The 17559-nt window shown below is 41.6% G+C and overlaps 1 protein-coding gene across 1 annotated transcript in view; it reads right to left on the reverse strand.

The window, feature by feature from the left end:
• ankrd44 (ankyrin repeat domain 44) overlaps nucleotides 1-13764 on the reverse strand; it is a 72006-nt gene extending 58242 nt beyond the window's left edge. The window contains exons 1-4 of the mRNA XM_089002721.1: nucleotides 13144-13764; nucleotides 1623-1706; nucleotides 1131-1209; nucleotides 986-1056 (exon numbers count right to left, since the gene is read on the reverse strand). Coding sequence (XP_088858847.1) covers nucleotides 986-1056; nucleotides 1131-1209; nucleotides 1623-1706; nucleotides 13144-13170 — 261 coding nt within the window. The 5' untranslated portion in view covers nucleotides 13171-13764. The remainder of the gene's footprint in view (nucleotides 1-985; nucleotides 1057-1130; nucleotides 1210-1622; nucleotides 1707-13143) is intronic.
• Nucleotides 13765-17559: the final 3795 nt, after the last annotated feature.

Raw genomic sequence — 17559 nt, forward strand, 5'->3', positions numbered from 1 at the left:
TATGCTTTCCTATTCAGAACTACAGTAAAGTCTCGTTATATCGATATCGGTTATATCGATAGTACTGCTTATTACGATACTATTTCTATGAACGCAAGGAGAAAATTTACATGCCGCAGGATCGGATATATCGATAGTCCGGTTATATTGATATTTTTTCCGACTCCCGAGAATATCAATATAACGAGACTTTACTGTATTTGAATCATATTCATAACTGGATGAGTAACAAGAAAGCATCTTCTCCGAATGTGAAGTCATTGTTTTGATTCTCGAGCAAGGCAAGACGTCTTGCGTGATGTCATGAACTGGGGGCGGGACTTTCTCAAAAGCCCCAATTCGCAGCTCCATTTGTTGCAGTTTTAGCACACTAATTCATTTTTATTGGTGTTTTGCATTTGACTAAAAATATCAGCCTGCGTGTTTTGGGTATTTTAGATGCTATAAAATGTTTTTCTGATGTCAGTTAGGAAACAAAAAATGGTGTCGGTTGTCCTTTAAAGAAGGGGGGTGACGAAAAATAGTCCAAGAGCCACCGTGGTGCTGTGTGGTTTGGTTCGTCCGCCGAAAACTAGTTTGTCAAGGCTATAATTTAAAGTTTGTGAGGGGAAAAGTTTGTGAGCTTAAGTGTTCGTAAGATGAGGTATCACTGTACATTGCTCAACCCAGCAGAGCAAGGGACGAAAACAATTAGAGTAGGAACATGGGAAGACCAGTTTTTATTTTATTTAATCATTATTTTCTTATTTGGAGCCATTCATGACATACGTAAGGCCTCTTTTAGCACAAGTGCGTGCCTTGTTGTACACAACAAACTTTAAACAATCCAGAACATCACCTTTTATACACTAGTCCATGTGTGAGGTTAATTAGCTTAGTCAATATACTGTCATTGATTCAGACTTTCTCCACCCGTCCCAAACTGTTTGTGCGTGCGTGCGTGCGCGTTCGTGTGTGTGCGTGCGTATGTGTGCGTGATGATTACCTCGCTGCGGGACGCCACGGCGCGATGAAGTGGGGTGAGCCACATGTTGTCCTTGGCGTTGACACGGGCGCCTGCACATATGGGGGATAGAGGTGTGGTTAATGTGAGGTGGAGGTGAAGAGTGAGGGAAAAAATGTGTTCATACCAGAAGTGATGAGAAGCTCAGTGATTTCGGCATCGCGGAGAAAAGCCGCTGCGTGAAGTGGAGTGCGCTTCTCACCATCCTGGAGACCCGCAAGGCAGATTCATCAATACACAATGACATTGATTTTGCATGTATCATATGTTCCTCTATTTCATTAAGCACTACGGGTTCCGCAAAAATTGCACAGCACGCTGCATATACAGCAAGAATGATGGAACACACACAAAAAAGACGTAACACCTACAAAAAAGCGATGGATAGAAGAGACAGACATGTTAATGGAAGTCCATTTGATGTGTTGACGATAGTCCTTTTTTTAAACAAATAAAATGCTAAGCATGAACATTTCAATCACATTGAAATTTTGGAAGGGTTTCCCCTAAGCTGGTACCAAAATAAAGTGACAGAACACAATTGTGACGAATGGAGAGATGTAATTCAACCTCCGTTTAAGTAGTTATGGATAAAGCGCAGACCGTTAAGTGTCCTCACCAGAGCGTTGATGTCTTCAGACTTGTATATGAGCATTCGGATCTCCTCTGGATCACCGCTGAAGATGGCCTGGATAAGAGGGGGCTGCAAAGAGGACAAACAATGGACACGCCATGACATACACATGCATTCATGTGAAAAACAAAACAGAGTGCGACAACATTAGTTAAACCACAAATTTTGACCTCGAAATGTCATTCGCAGATACAACAGATAGCTTGTCATGTACGAAATATTTGCAATGAGACACATTTTTGTCAATTCTAAATGTGCGTGTCTACATTGGTGCACGCAATGGTCTTTTGTGTCATTCTGAGACTTTGACTCAAAAAGAGCTGTCCTTTGCTTTTTCGGTTTGTTTTTCTATCAGTTACCAGTAAAGTTTATAAGTCTTGAAAGAATCTGACTGCTTCGTAAAGATGATCAAATCAACTATGTAATGAATATTTCAAGGCTTTTAATTGCAGCAATAGTTCTAATACTGCCATGAAGGTAATATGTATATCTTTTTGCTAACACCTATTTCTTCACTTTCCACTGCAAAGGAAAATATTTGTTCAACAAGATAACATTATTGTGCGGTGTTGTTAAAATTGATTGAACATGAGATGTCTTTATTTACAGTGCAGTGATACCTCAGCTTACGGAGGCTTTAGCTCACAAACTTTTCACCTCACGAACATTAAATTTGCGAGCATACAGTCTTGGATGACAAACTAGTTTTCGGCGGACGAACCAAACCACACAGCGCCACGGCGGCTGGCGGACTAGTTTTCGGCGGATGAACACCAAACACCAAACCCACCTCCAACCACACGGTCGAACAGCAGGGGACAGTATGAGTAAAATTATTATCGTCATCAACTCGAAAACACTTCAAGCAGCAGAAGATCAAGAAAGCTGCGGGACCTGACAGAGTGTCCCCCTCCTGCCTGAAAGTCTGCGCTGACCAGCTGGCTCCGGTCTTCACACGAATCTTCAACAGATCCCTGGAGCAGTGTGAAGTCCATTCCTGCTTCAAACAGTCTACTATCGTCCCAGTTCCAAAGAAACCAGCACCCTCGGGATTGAACGACTACAGACCTGTTGCTCTGACGTCTGTGGTCATGAAGTCTTTTGAACGCCTCGTGCTGAACCACCTAAAGAACATAACCCGACCTCTGCTAGATCCTCTTCAGTTTGCCTACCGGGCAAACAGGTCTGTGGAGGATGCAGTCAACATCAGACTGCACCACATCCCCGACCACCTTGACAACACAGGAACCTACGCAAGGATCCTGTTTGTGGACTACGGCTCTGCGTTCAATACCATCATCCCAGAACTCCTCATCCCCAAACTTCTCCAGCTTGGTGTGTCCCCTACGATCTGCCAGTGGACCTTCAGCTTCCTGACAGGATGGACACAACAGGTCAGACTGGAAAATATATCATCCACAACACGATCCACGAGCACTGGAGCCCCGCAGGGATGCGTCCTCTCTCCATTGCTCTTCTCTCTCTACACGAATGACTGCACCTCAATGCACCCAGCTGTCAAATTCATAAAGTTCGCAGACGACACCACGGTCATCGGTCTCATCAAAGACGGCGACGAGTCTGCGTACCGACAACAAGTGGAGCAGCTGGAGCTCTGGTGCAGCCATCACAACCTAGAGCTGAACACGCTCAAGACAGTAGAGATGATCATGGACTTCAGGAAACATCCTTCCCTCGTGTCAACCGTTGAGACCTTCAAGTTCCTGGGAATCACGGTCTCCCAGGACATGAAGTGGGAGGTCAACACCAACTCTGTCTTGAGAAAGGCCCAACAAAGAATGTACTTCCTGAGGCTGCTAAAGAAGCATGCTGCTAAAGAAGCATGGCCTGCCACAGGACATTTCTACATGGCTGTCATCGAATCCATCCTGTGTTCTTCCATCACCGTTTGGTTCGGGGACGCCACAAAAATTGACAAAATCCGACTTCAACTGACAGTTAGGATGGCGGAAAAAAATCATTGGCACCGGCCTATCCACTCTCGAGGACACACTGCAAGAATCCAAACTAGGGCGCAGAAAATCCTACTGGACCCTCCGCACCCTGCCCACCCCTCAGGCAGGCGCTACCGATCCATGCGCACCAAATCCAGCAGACATTTATACAGCTTCTTCCCCAAATGGAACTGTATAGTGCAGCGGGTTCTACCGGAAACAAATTCCTTGTGTGTTCTACATACTTGGCAATAAAGATGATTCTGATTCTGATTATTTAGTAGAAAATTATGTTTTATGGGGACCTGGGAACGGATTATTCTAATTTTTAATGGTTTCTTATGGGAAATAAATGTTCGGCAGAGAAACGTTTCGCCTTACACACACTTTCTGTAAACCAATTAAGTTCGTGAGGTGAGGTATCACTGTATATCCCTTGGGAGAAAATGTTTTGAAACAACTATGAACTCAACCAGCAACTGTGCTCCACATCAACTGTGTTAAGATGAGGGCAAATTAAACATTTGGCTAATTTAACCCTTTCACGCACCCTAACCTGATAACACAATGGCAAAGCTGTTCACTGTAGTAACTGCTGTCCCTCAAAAGGTTAATCAACCAAACTCTATTTAAAATTCTAAAATAATAATTAATTAAAAGATGGATCTATATTGGCACAAATCAACAGAAAATGGGCCAATTGTTAGCTTTTTGGGGGTGTTGGTGGTAGGGTCACATTCAAACATACCAAGTCAAAGATACAGTAATGTCATTTCAACATTGCAGCCACCCAAAAAAAGACATTTTTATTGTTGTAAGCACTGAGGGATCAAGACTGCTGGTGGTATACTGTTGATTTTTTTTTATTCATCAGCAGATCAAATGGTTAGTTGATTGATTGATCGATCAATCGATTGATTGATTGATTGATTGATTGATTGATTGATTGATTGATTGATTGATTGATTGATTGATTGATTGATTGATTGATTGATTGATTGATTGATTGATTGATTGATTGATTGATTGATTGATTGATTGATTGATTGATTGATTGATTGATTGATTGATCGACCGGTCGGTCGATCAATCGATCGATTGATTGATTTAGGCCAAATGTTGAAATTGGCAAATTTTAAAAGAGGGGTCCTGAATTTCTTAAATACTTATGGAGTAAAATCCACATTTATACATTCTACTTTTTATAAATCTTAAATAATCATCATCATTATCATAATACCAAAATTAGACTGATCTCCATCTTAAATATTTGCTATTGCGATTTCAATTTTTTTCCCATTTATATCTGATCATCAAAGGTTGCATTTGTTTATTTTTTGCTGACTACAGCAGCTCTGACAAATCAAGTCTTGCGCCTTGACTATATTAAATGTTGAAACCCTGTAAGTGCATATTAACTCAGAACTCAAATGTTGACAACTGACTTGGAGGCAATGAATTTAATCTTGCAGTCAAAGTGTATTTCCTGTCTTACTTCCTGTTCGCTCACCCCATCCTTCTGAGACTCGAAAGACAGGAAGTGCGGCGCAGCGTTTCACTTCTGCTTTCAAACGCAAAAACAAACCGCTTATTCTTCTTCTCACCTTGTTCAACGCTGCCATTCCCCGTTGACATTAATCATCATCATCACGTGACATTGTTTCACGTTTGCCACATCACACTGCACTCCAGAGCTTTCCATCCACCCATTTTCTGTCGCACTTATCCTCACTTGAGTCTGTCCCAGCTGACTGGGCGGAACAAGAAAACTTCATACAGATTTCAACACAGATCATCAAGACTGGGAAGCAGATAGGACAACCATTACTTTATGGTGCTGTCTTCCAAATGTAATACAGTACAAGCCTTAAAGGACAACCGACGTCTCCGGACAGGTTGTGTCCATAATTTGCAAAATGGCTTCAAATGACTTCTACTGAGCGTATTTTACAAAGATTCCACCGCATATAGCTATATTTTACGTTTTAAGACTTGCGCTGAATACTCAGGAAGTCTTGTTCTTGAGTTGGTGACGAGTCCGTACGTGACGTCACTAAAGAACCGCCCTTTACCGTAAAAAAAAGACGCATTGTAGCAGTCCTTCCATCACATCAATGTATTTTGCTGTACTTGTTTGGTCTGGGCACGTCGTGTTGCACCCAAAAGCCGCCAGAAGGCCAGAAGAGGGCGTCCAAGCGCCATATAAGGAATTTATCAGCCTGTGTAAACGGAGGTGGCCACAGGATGTCGCCATTTTGTGCCTCTTTTTTTGGGTGAGAGATTTTCCCCCAATGTTGCCTCAAAATGGCACAAATAATTTCTTTAATCGATTGCAAACATGTATGCTTTCCTCTTCAGAACTATTTTAATCATATTCATCACTGTATGTGGAACAAGAAAGCATATTCTCCTAATCTGAAGCCATTGTTTTGATTCACTAGCAATGCAAGACGTCTTGGCGTGATGTCACGAACTGGGGGCGGGATATTCTGAAAATGCCCAATTCGCAGCCCAATTTTTTGCAGATTTTGGACTAAGTCATTTTTATTGGTGTTTTGCATGACTAAAAATATCATACTGCGTGTTTTGGGCATTTTAGATGCTATAAAACGTTTTTCTGGTGTCAGTTAAAAAACAAAAAAGTTGTGTCCATAATTTGTAAAATCACTTCAAATGACTTCTACTGAGCGTATTTTACAAAGATTCCACGGCATATAGCAATATTTTTACGTTTTAAGACTAGCGCTGAATATTCAGGAAGTCATGTTTTCGAGTTAATGACGATGCCTGATGTGAGGTCACGTCTGGAACGCCCCCTGACCGAGAAAGCGACACACAATGCATTTTGGGTACTCTGTTTGGTCTGAAAACGTCGTGTTGATCCGTGTTGATGGCGAAATTAGAAGGAAAACACATAAATAACGCGATGGTGAATCGTTGTATGTTGCACCAAGACTACTACAGTAAAGTCTCGTTATATCGATATTCAAGGGAGTCCGAAAAAATATCGATATAACCGGGACTATCGATATATCCGATCCTGCGCCGAACTGCATTAAACAAAAGCCGCCAAAAGAGAGCAGCCAAGCGCCATATAAGAAACGGAGCTGGCCATTAGCTCCCTTTTTTTTGGGGAGATGTTCCCCTAATGTTGCCTCAAAATGGAACATATAATTCTTTAATGATTGTAAACATGTATGCTTTAATCTTCAGAACTACAGTGTATTTGAAACATATTCATAACTGGATGTGTAACAAGAAAGCATATTATCCGAATCTGAAGCCATTGTTTGGATTCACAAGCAATGCAAGACGTCTTGGCGTGAAGTCATTTTTATTTGCATTTGAATAAAAAGTGACATCGGCTGTCCTTTAATACACAGTATGGAATGTTAATAATTTTCAAAATCATCGCGCTTCAGCAGACAAAACAAGAAACATTGTTGCAAAAAACGATTGCATTCATATACAGTACAGTGGGCATGTACATAACACAACAGGGAAACTGCAACGCTTACATCTTACTGTATTATGTATACAATTTAAAAAAGTCATCAATCTTCTTCTGCTTCCCATTTTTACCTTTTAACACAAACACTTCAATCTCGTCTGCTACACACGAGCTAGCGTCTGAAAATGAAAATGGCTCTGCTACACGGGTGCTGGGCACGTAACCAAGTCACCTGACCAAGTCGACCAATGGCGCGACTGATGGCGTGACACGTAACCAAGACACGTGACCAAGTTGACCAATGGCGCGACCGATGGCGTGTCACGTGACAAAGTCACACGGCCAAGTCGACCAATAGCGCGACCGATGGCGGCTCATGTGACCAAGTCGACCAATGGCGCGACCGATGGCGGCTCACGTAACAAGACACGTGACCAAGTTGACCAATGGCGCGACGGATATATCGATATAAACAACAAAAATGGCCGGCGGGGGATGAAAAGGAGCACCGTAATAACCGGATTATCGTCATAACCGGGTATCGTACTAAACGGTACTAATTATACATAAAAAGACTAGAAATGTGCAAGGGAAATGAAAATAGTATCGTAATAAGCGGTACTATCGATATAACCGATATCGATATAACGAGACTTTACTGTATTTGATACAAGTTGACACAAATTCCCAGCAGACAAATCAGCCCATTTCCAACGGAGCTTGGGAGCATTTTCTGGGATGCTACATTGGAGTCCTGATGCCTCGAATTGATACGGGAGGACTTCTTTAATCGATTGCTAACATTTATGCTTTCCTCTTAACTACTGTATTTGAATCATATTCATAACTGGATGAGTAACAAGAAAGCATCTTGTATTTTAGGTGTTCAATTACCTGACATGTTTCGGCGTATACTTCGTCAGACTGTCACGGATGTTGTTGTGACGGGCCTTTTTCAGTAAATTAGATATCAAGTAGACAGGATGGACTTAATACAACTAAGAAAGCATCTTAATCCGAATCTGAAGCCATTGTTTTGATTCTAGAGCAAGGCAAGATGTCCTGACGTGACATCACGAACAAGGGAGCGGGACCTTCTGAAACTCGGCATCTCCGAGGTCATTTTGGAGTAGTTTTGGGACACTTGAACTCATTTTTATTGCTGTTTTGCATTTGACTAAAAATATCAGCCTGCGTGTTTTGGGTATTTTAGATGCTATAAAACGTTTTTCTGATGTCAGTTAGGAAACAAAAAAATGATGTCGGTTGTCCTTTAAAATGTAAACATGCACACAAAAACTTAGTTGATTGGATAGTCCACATTTCTGCAAAGGCCTGAGAAGGGGCAAAGCTGGCTCATTTTTTCCCCTCCCCTCGGGGTCAACAACACACTTGTGTTGGTCTTCTTCTTTCCACATATCCTGGGCAAATTACTTCCTGAGCTTCCTGCTGTAGTCCCGATTATGGGAAAAAGCAGGCACCAACCATTGACCTGGACTTTTCAAATGTGGATCATCATATTGCAATGGAAGTAATTTCTATGTCAATCCACCAATAAAACCCACAGAAAAATCTCTTCAGCTGAGGAATCCTGTTATCAGACACTGCAACTTTGTCTTGTAAAAAAACAGGAAGTCCCACTGCTTGGAGTTACGTAAAAGAAGGGGAAAAAATCACGTTATTCCGGCTGCAGAAGGATGACACTACAACACGTCAGGAATTTCTGCTATTGTGAAAACACGAGCCCGAAGCCTTTCGGGAATGACACACAGCAGCCACTTCATTAGGTACCCTTGCATGGTAAGCATGATCTTCCTCCATCTGTATTTTAAATAATTTTGATTTTTCAGTTTTAGCCATTTTTTATATTGCATCATTTAGTTGATAGCATTTGATTGTCTAAATATTTTTTTATCTATCTAAATACTTTTGCTCATACTTGCAGTCCATTGCTTTTTTATGTATTATTACCCTCATGTTTTTCCTATTTGTCCAAATAGGTTGACACGGTGCTTAACTGATTAGCATGTCGACCTCACAGTGCAGTGTTCAATTCTGGTCAAGGACTTCCTGTTTGGAGGTTTACATGTTCTTCCTGTGCCAGTGTGGATTTTCTTCTGATATTCCGATTTCCTTCCACATTTGGAAAACATCCATGATTGTGAGCTTGAATGATTGTTCGTTAATGTGTGCCCTGCAATTAGCTGGTGACCAATTTAAGGTGTACCCCACTGACTGCCCGAAGGCACCTGAGCTCAAACATGCGTGGGACCCTCATGAAGATTAAAAGGTTTTAGATAATGGAAAGATCATTTCTCCAAATAATGGCTCATTCTTCAATTTTATTTATCTGAAGCATCTGTAGTGATATGTTGCCTATCAATCGAATAATTGCTGCTCTAATTAGGATTGTAAAAAATATTTGTATTACAGGTAGTGTAATACTGTATTTTGATTGCACAACATTGAGGGGTAGGGGGTGGGATTCAAAAAAAGAAGGCAGTCATGGAGCAAACAATGTTTTGCTGATCATCATAATAGTGATCAGAGAGGGGAAAACTCATTATAATGTTGAAATATGTAGTACGTTAGACCTCTTCAAAATTGACCTTTTTCTTCAAACATATGGAAACTGATATTATTTCCATTCTCCAAGGTCTAAATTAGCAAAATATACCAGTTATTGTTGGACCTTGGCTATGCCTGCCTCAAGAGCCATGTAATTTTATTGTTAACATTTTTCAAAAACGCTGCAAAATGTGGGATATTATGTCCTTATTTTCATTGTAGCTTTCCAGAGGTTGATTCTATAGCATTGAAAGTGGTACCAAATGAAGGCTAATAAAATTTTCTTGCATATGGTCGTAAACACATGAACACCAGTGTTAATTTTAATTATTATTTTTTGTTCTTTTGACTTCAAGACGACGCTGCAAGAGTGCCTGCCTTTTCAGCAGCTCATGTATTTTGTTTTTCTACTTTCATTCCTTTCATCACTTCAATCAATTAATTTTGATACCACAGCAAGCAACAGTGGCATCAATACGGGTGCAGCGAAGCTTATTGAAGAAAAACTAGGCAAAAAACTATTCTACTTCGCTTGACGCCATCACATAAGAGGTAATAATTGGAAGTGTATGGGAGGCTGTGTTTAGCAAGGTCAAGAGTCCTGACAACGCAATGTTCAGTAATGTGAAAGAGAAGTGGGACAAGTTGGCCAAGGACTGCCCAAGAGTTCTGGGCCTAGTTGAACAAGACTTGAAAGAGAAGAAGACAAGCACAATTGCAGTCTTAAGCAATTTCCTTGAGGAAGCAAGTCCGATGGCACATTACAGAGAGGTGGCAGAGCTGTGCCTGATCCTGCTTGGTGAGGAACCTCCTCGAGGTATCCACTGGGCCAAGCCAGGTGCCATTCACCAAGCCCGCTGGATGGCCAGGAACATTTACTGTATGAAGATGCTCATGTTTTCCAAGGAACTAAAATACAACACGGACACTATCTTCAAGCTGGAGAGGATGAACAAGTTCCTGGCCTTATTCTATACCAGCCACTGGGTGACCACCACATATGCAGCTGATGTACCTATCCATGACCTCCAGCTTATGAAGAACATGCTGCAATACAAGCAATATTACTATGAACTGGCAACCTCTGTTATCAAGAAAATGAACAACCACCGCTGGTATCTGACCCAGGAACTAATGCCATTCACCTTGTTCGGTTCACATGCCAGCATGACCAAGTCTGCAAAAGAGAAGCTTGCAGTCAAGCTGTCAGAAACAGAAAAACCTGAGAGTTACAGGAAAGGCAAGCCAATGTTTCCTGTCATCAAGGCAGCTACAGTTCTCACAGACCTGGTAGGGCCAGAGTCTCACTTTATGTTTGATGCTCTTCGAGTGAAATGTGACTGGCACTACTCCTGCTGACACCTGGGAAGACAATGACAGCTACAGGAATGCACAGAAGTCTGTGAGGTCAGTGAAAGTGACCAATGATATCAATATATACGTACTACTAGTACGTATACATGCAGGTGGATAAAAGGGCTGTGCGCTGCATAAGCAACAAGCTGGATTTGAGTACATTTCATTTAGGCGAGCAGGAGGGGGGATGAAATCTGCATCACCAGATATACTGTATAACAAATCTGGAGGAGACCCAAAGAAACCAATTTGACCAGAATAATTCCCAAACTTGTTCAATGTTTGGGGGGCCTCAATCTTCTTTTTTGATGTACAAAATAATGTTTGAAAGATGTTAGTACATTTTTAAAGGGTTGTGGGGGGGTCTTAAGGTGCTTAAGTGCTTATTGCTCATAAGTGCTAAAGAGAATCATGTGATAATGTGAAAAAAACTCACACACACACCTCTATACATTTACTGAGCGTATTATGGAGTCACATTTGGGCTACTATGCCATAAGAAGTGCGTATTTCCACAATTGTGATTGTTTTCTTTCTGATTTTACCAAGAGAAAAACATTTGAACATGAATTTCAGATGAAAGGAAACTAGGCTGAATCGTTGAATTTAAATGGATAACGCAGTGCAGTGGAATACAATAATCAAATCAGAGCAACCTTTAGTTATTAAGGGATTAATCAGATTATTACAACAAATTAATGAAGAACAATTCATTTGAATCAAGAAGTCACATGTATTCCTTCCTTTCCTCTTCCTTTCATAACTTTGCTGCTATGTGACTTCCGGGTAGAGTGAACGCTGGCGAGAAATGCTGCCGCTGCTCACCCGCACAAAAAAATCCAGTGAATGTAAAGTGTCATTGAAAGTTTTGAAAGGCGCTTAGAAATTAAATGTATTATTATTATTATTTATTATTATTATTATTATTATTATTATTATTATTATTATTATTATTATTATTATTATTATTATTAACTCACTCGTCACTGCGAGACGAATAAAGGCTAATCCAATCCAATCCAATTTCCCAAGGGTCCAATCAGATTGCTGATTGATCTTCCTGACATTGCTAACAGGTTCTAGAGACATATTTGCATTGTATAAAGAGGCTATCCCAGCTATCTTCGGGCACTCAGTGAGGGACACCATGAATTGGTTGCCAGCCAATGGCAGGGCACACTGAGACAAACAACCATTCACTCTCACACTGACACTAAGGGATAATTTAGTGCTCAATCAGCCTCCCGTGCATGTTTTTGTCATATATATACTAGATATTTGAAAATACAGTACAGAAAATACAGGGTTTGCATAAAATATACTTTTCAACTAAATAAGCCTTAAAACTACACACAACATACCTTATTCTATGTATAATAAATGTGCTATTGTATTGCAATGAAAGAAAAACACTGCACTGTATCATAAAGTCACTTTATATACATTTGTGATGGTCATTTATGGCTTGATGGAATGTCGTTGGAGGTCAAAGGTCAAAGGGAATCGCATGACGACTGTAATTAAAGAAATAAACTGTGCTGGAAAATAAAGTTTTATTTACCTTTTTGATGGTCGTTGATGGCTTATGGAAGGAGAGTCGCCTTCCATAAGGACTGTTGGTGCTGTTCGGTCGTGTGCTTCCGCCGAAGATCACTCCGCCAGCAGTGGTGGGTGTGTATTATGAAAATAGTGCTTATTATAAGGTTTAATTTTCATAAATTTGACGTTTGTAAGATGAAAAGCTTGTAAGTTAAGGTGTTTGTAAGTTGAGGTCTCACTGTATAACGGTTGTGCAGACTTTCATACAATATTACAATATTTTTAAGAACTGTTTTAAGTCGGACGGTCTGAATATTGGGCTAAACAATGATACATCATATGAGAAAACCAGATGAGCGTCCGGTGTTTCAGTGTTAATTTTCTTAATGGACTTCATCAATTTTTCCATGGACAATTCAGAACATGAACGCCTCCACTTCCCAGTTTCCCTTCTTGTAATTAATTGGTTTGCAGAATGCTGCAGTAGTGTGCCATTAGTCAATATTTCCACCCCAAACGCGAAGCGCCGAATTGTTCGAAATACAAACGTGATTCGAAATGAGGTTGTGTGTGAAAGTGAAGAGCTGAACTCGCTAGATGCGGGCGTGCTAAAGCTAGCGGCGGCTAGCGTATCTACCTGGTCGGCCAGTTTGAGAACAGCCATCTCTGCCGAGGCGACGGCGGCTCATCCAAAGCCTTCGGACAACGCTGCAACCTCGGGGCGATGCCGGCTGCGAGGACCACTGAAACTGCTCCTCGTCGTCGTCGTCCTCATCCACCCTAACTCCTCCTTCTAGTCTTCCTCCTCTTTCTCGTCTCCGCGACCGAACCGTCTCCCGAGTTGACGCTGATGGGAAAAGGCCGAACCCGGCACGAGCCACCGCCGGGGCCCGGCGTCGGCAGCTGCCGAAACTCTCGATTGCTGCACCAGGATGGCGGCAACCGGCAAGACCTCTCATGGAGGGCGGGAGGGCTCGGAGTGTGTGTGTGTGTCCGGAGAGAGTTGCTCCGCCCCGGCGTGCAGGAGCCGCTAGGCAGTCAGACTAATCGAGTCGAGGCAGTGAAAGTCGGAGGTTGTCTCTAGCTTCCACTGTTGTTTGTAACAAGGGCTCCCTCGGCATCAACAAATCTACTGCAAGCGTGCATGCACTACAACAAACGCGTACACAACCGCACACGCTTCTCGCTGCTGCCATCAACCGGCAAGAAAAAGAACACAATAGAGTACTGTAAACACTACCCGCTACATTAGGTACAGGGCCACCTTCACTACACGCATACGCACACACACTACCATCGCCACACGCACGTACTCGCGGTACGATTAACGGACTCCATAAAAACAAATTTCCAAATGTATCTATCTTCATTTTGCAGGGCAATCCGATAGTCGAGTGGTTAGCACGCCGGCTACACAGTGCAGAGTTCGTCGGTTCGAGTCCTGCTCAGGTCTCCCTGTGTGCCTCACCTATGCACACGGTTTTGATAAAAAAATAAACACTGTAGTACAGTGTTGTTTGTGTACAGTACCTGTACATTATATACAACAGCTAAACTGTAGAAATTTAGTTCATATTGTAATGCCTCTCGGCGTGATAAAGGATGCGCACAATCGCTGGCACAGCTGGTCAGGCTTTTATTAAGCAAACGTTGCAGTTAGCACAATCATACTGGAGTTGTTATGTCACAACTCACACGCATTCATGCATGCTCTCTCGGACTACTCATTGTCGGGTCCTCCCTTCTCTCCGTGATGTCATGCTCCCCCGACTAGCCCAGCCCCCAAACATGCAACTCACAAGCACTGGACGTTACAATATACTAAAAGTGTTTGAACACTTTAATAGCGATATGCAGAGGTACAGCAATGCGGTTTCACTGCAGAGCAAGCCAGCACAGTTAGCATAGTCATTGCGCAATCCATGGTGAGGCTCAGCCAGCTGCTGCCTCACCGCTCGTCGTCTGTACATGTACTTAGTGTTTGAACGGTAAATGTGAAAATTCAGCAATTTTCAAAACAAATCCAAAAATGGTGAAGTACTTGGAAAAGTACTTTAAAGTACAAATCACTAAATAAATATAACTTTAGTTTATTTTTTCATTTGATATTTCCGTGATGACAGGTGAGGCACGGCCTCACCTGCCGCTCCTGACTGCACGTCACTGCCAGGTTGTCCCTTGGTGTGCTCTGCGATTGGCTGGCAACCAATTCAAGGTGTTCCGCGCCTCGTGCCCGAAGATGGCTAGGATACCCTCCTGCACACCCCGAGATCCGAATGAGTATAAAGCAGTCTGGAAAATAGATGGATCTTTATTTTACAATGTATTACCAGGGAAACAACCCTCGTTTTTAATCGAAAGGCACTGGAGGTGTATTCCCTCTTTATAAATGATTTGAGGTGACGGGGGGGTTATTTTTCACGCCTTTCAAGATTCAGATATTCTTTACTTCACTAACAGATGTTCAATGTGCTTTGAATTGCAAAGAAAAGCCAAACATCAACAACAATAGTAGAAACAGTTGCATAGCCACATGTTTAATCAATTTAAGGGGATCTTTTTTATGTAGATTTCAATTTTACTTTACTCGCAGATCTTATTGTGCCTTTTAGGAGTAATAATAAAGGCAAAATATTCACTTATTAGTCTGTGTGCTTTGTACAGAGGCCGCGGGAATGAGCATGAATATTGATGACTTACCAAACTCCTCTTGTGTCCATAACTGACATTGTTTTTGCAATGCAACTATCAAAAATATGAAATATAATGTAGACACTCGACATAAAAAGATGAAATACCAAAATGCTCACATTGCAAAAGCAGATACCTTATTGGATTGGATGTACTGTACCTTTATTCATCTCTGAGTGGAGGAATTCACATTTCACAGCAGCAATGTTATGAAAGGAAGAGGAACGGAAAGTAGAAAAACAAAATACAGGAGCTGCTGGAAAGGTAGCCACTCTCGCGGCGCCATCTTGAAGTAAAAAAACAAACTAACAAATATGACAACACAAAGACAGTCATTAATTCTTCCGCACTTGCTGTTCCTTCTTTGTGACATGAAGCAGTTCTGTATAGGTAATACTTAACATACTCCGAGAAGAGTTTAGTCCAGTGCAGAGCATCATCATGAGAACTGTTCCAAAATGGTCATTCAGTTATGAGACAGTAAAAAGGGTCAATCAAAACTAAGGACTGGTATCTTCATAAAGGCAGGTCAACATTCGATTGTGTGGCTGTATCCAATGTTGTGGCCTGTCGGTGGATGAGCGCATGCTTCCACTTGCTACCAAACAAATGAGCCGCAAAGCAAATAAAAATTTCCAAGCATGTTTTAACACGAAGTTTAGGGGACATCGGGGAAAACAAACGTTCCGCCTTTCAGCAGAATCGGATGGCGTGTGTGTGTGCGCGCGTGGTGAAGGAATGTAGGCCACATTGAAAGTGAACGGGAAGAAGGGGTTAGGAGTGGGGAGGGTGTTTTTTTTACCCATTTGCAGTGTGTTCAGTGATAGTTCATTCATGCATTTACCAAGTTACATATTTGTATTGTGACCCCCACGCCAAATGCTGACACAAATATGGCCGTTAGGAAAATATGTAATAGTACTGTTGAAACATGCGGATCAAACCTCTAAAGATGGAGGACACTGATTTGCTGTGGCGACCCCTTGAAGGGAAAAGCCGAAAGGAAAAGAAGAAGACTGTTGAAATAGATTTGGGGAAAACATGGTCAATTGTCTGTCATTTGACAACCTAAATAAATTTTTGCGCCATAAACTTGTATGGGTGTATGTGTCTTGCATGAACTGTTAATACTATACTTGTAAGTACAGTATATGGATGATAGATTTTATTAGTAGTATTTTTTGTTTGTGGCAACCAGATTTCAGCCAATATGTGCTGCCATGTCAATCCAATCTTCCCACGGCTGTCAGAAAAAAATGTCTGATCCAATTTAAACTTTAATCACGATGGGATAGTGACAGTGTATCACCTTAACTCATTCACTGCCATTCCCAAATTTATTCGGGAAATGAAAAGCAAGACATGGAATGCTATTCCAGAATTTGCTCGGGTTTTAGAGAGCACATACGAAAACATGTGATCGCATGTTGTTTTTAATTAAAGCAATTTCTCAATCCCAGTCACCCTCCATTTTGTACAACTAAAGCTAGTACATGTACACAGCTAGCTAGCATTGAGAAATGATGGAATTTCGAGGTAAGATCAGAGCATTGTGATCAAATGGTGAGTAGTTTTACTTTATTTGAATGTTATTGTGCAGATGACTATTTTATATTGGAGTTAGTGGTGTACATTTCCGGGTTGAGTGAACGCTAGCGCGTCTGGCTGCCGCTGTTCACCCGCAGAAATAAAATGTTCTTATCTTGTGTCTGTAAAGTGTCCTTGAGTTTTGAAAATGCTTATAAAGGCAAAATATTATTATTGTTGTTATTATTATTAGTAGTATAAAGTGTGTTTGTACCACAAGTACTCAAAGCACTTTACATTATTACCTCGTTCATCTAATGATGAAACAGCATAAGGAGTGATTGGAGGTTCACCATCTTGGTCAGACATTTTGGGATTGAAACATCAACATCTGGGTTGGGAAATGACCACTAGCACTGAGATGCAAAAGCAAATGCAATCTCTGCCCTTGCTGGGCTGTGTGCATAGGAAGATAAATTTCATGTCTTCTGTTAGAGCTGCAATGCACCATTATTGAAGACACCGTGTGACATGAAGCTGCTGATTTTTTTGGGTGTAATGACGATTTTAACCATGAGCAGTTCATTTTAACTCAGAAGAAAGAAGCTTTTGAGAGTGTGGCTTGCTACGCACGGTGACATCACGGCTGAAGATCGCCCGCAGAGCCCCCATTGCAGAAGTTCATTTGTCTGCTTGTTGTGTCTGAGCAGCATGAATTTCATGCACCAAAGATGCCCTGATGTCCCATTTCGGAAGGCACTACAAGATCTTCGGATGCTTTAATAGAGGCCCTGATTTTTTTCCTAAGAGTTCCCATGAATTTCGTTTCAGAAAT

Source organism: Hippocampus bargibanti, linkage group LG08, assembly GCF_051943395.1.
Source record: "Hippocampus bargibanti isolate YZ-2025 linkage group LG08, ASM5194339v1, whole genome shotgun sequence".
NCBI lineage: Eukaryota > Metazoa > Chordata > Actinopteri > Syngnathiformes > Syngnathidae > Hippocampus > Hippocampus bargibanti.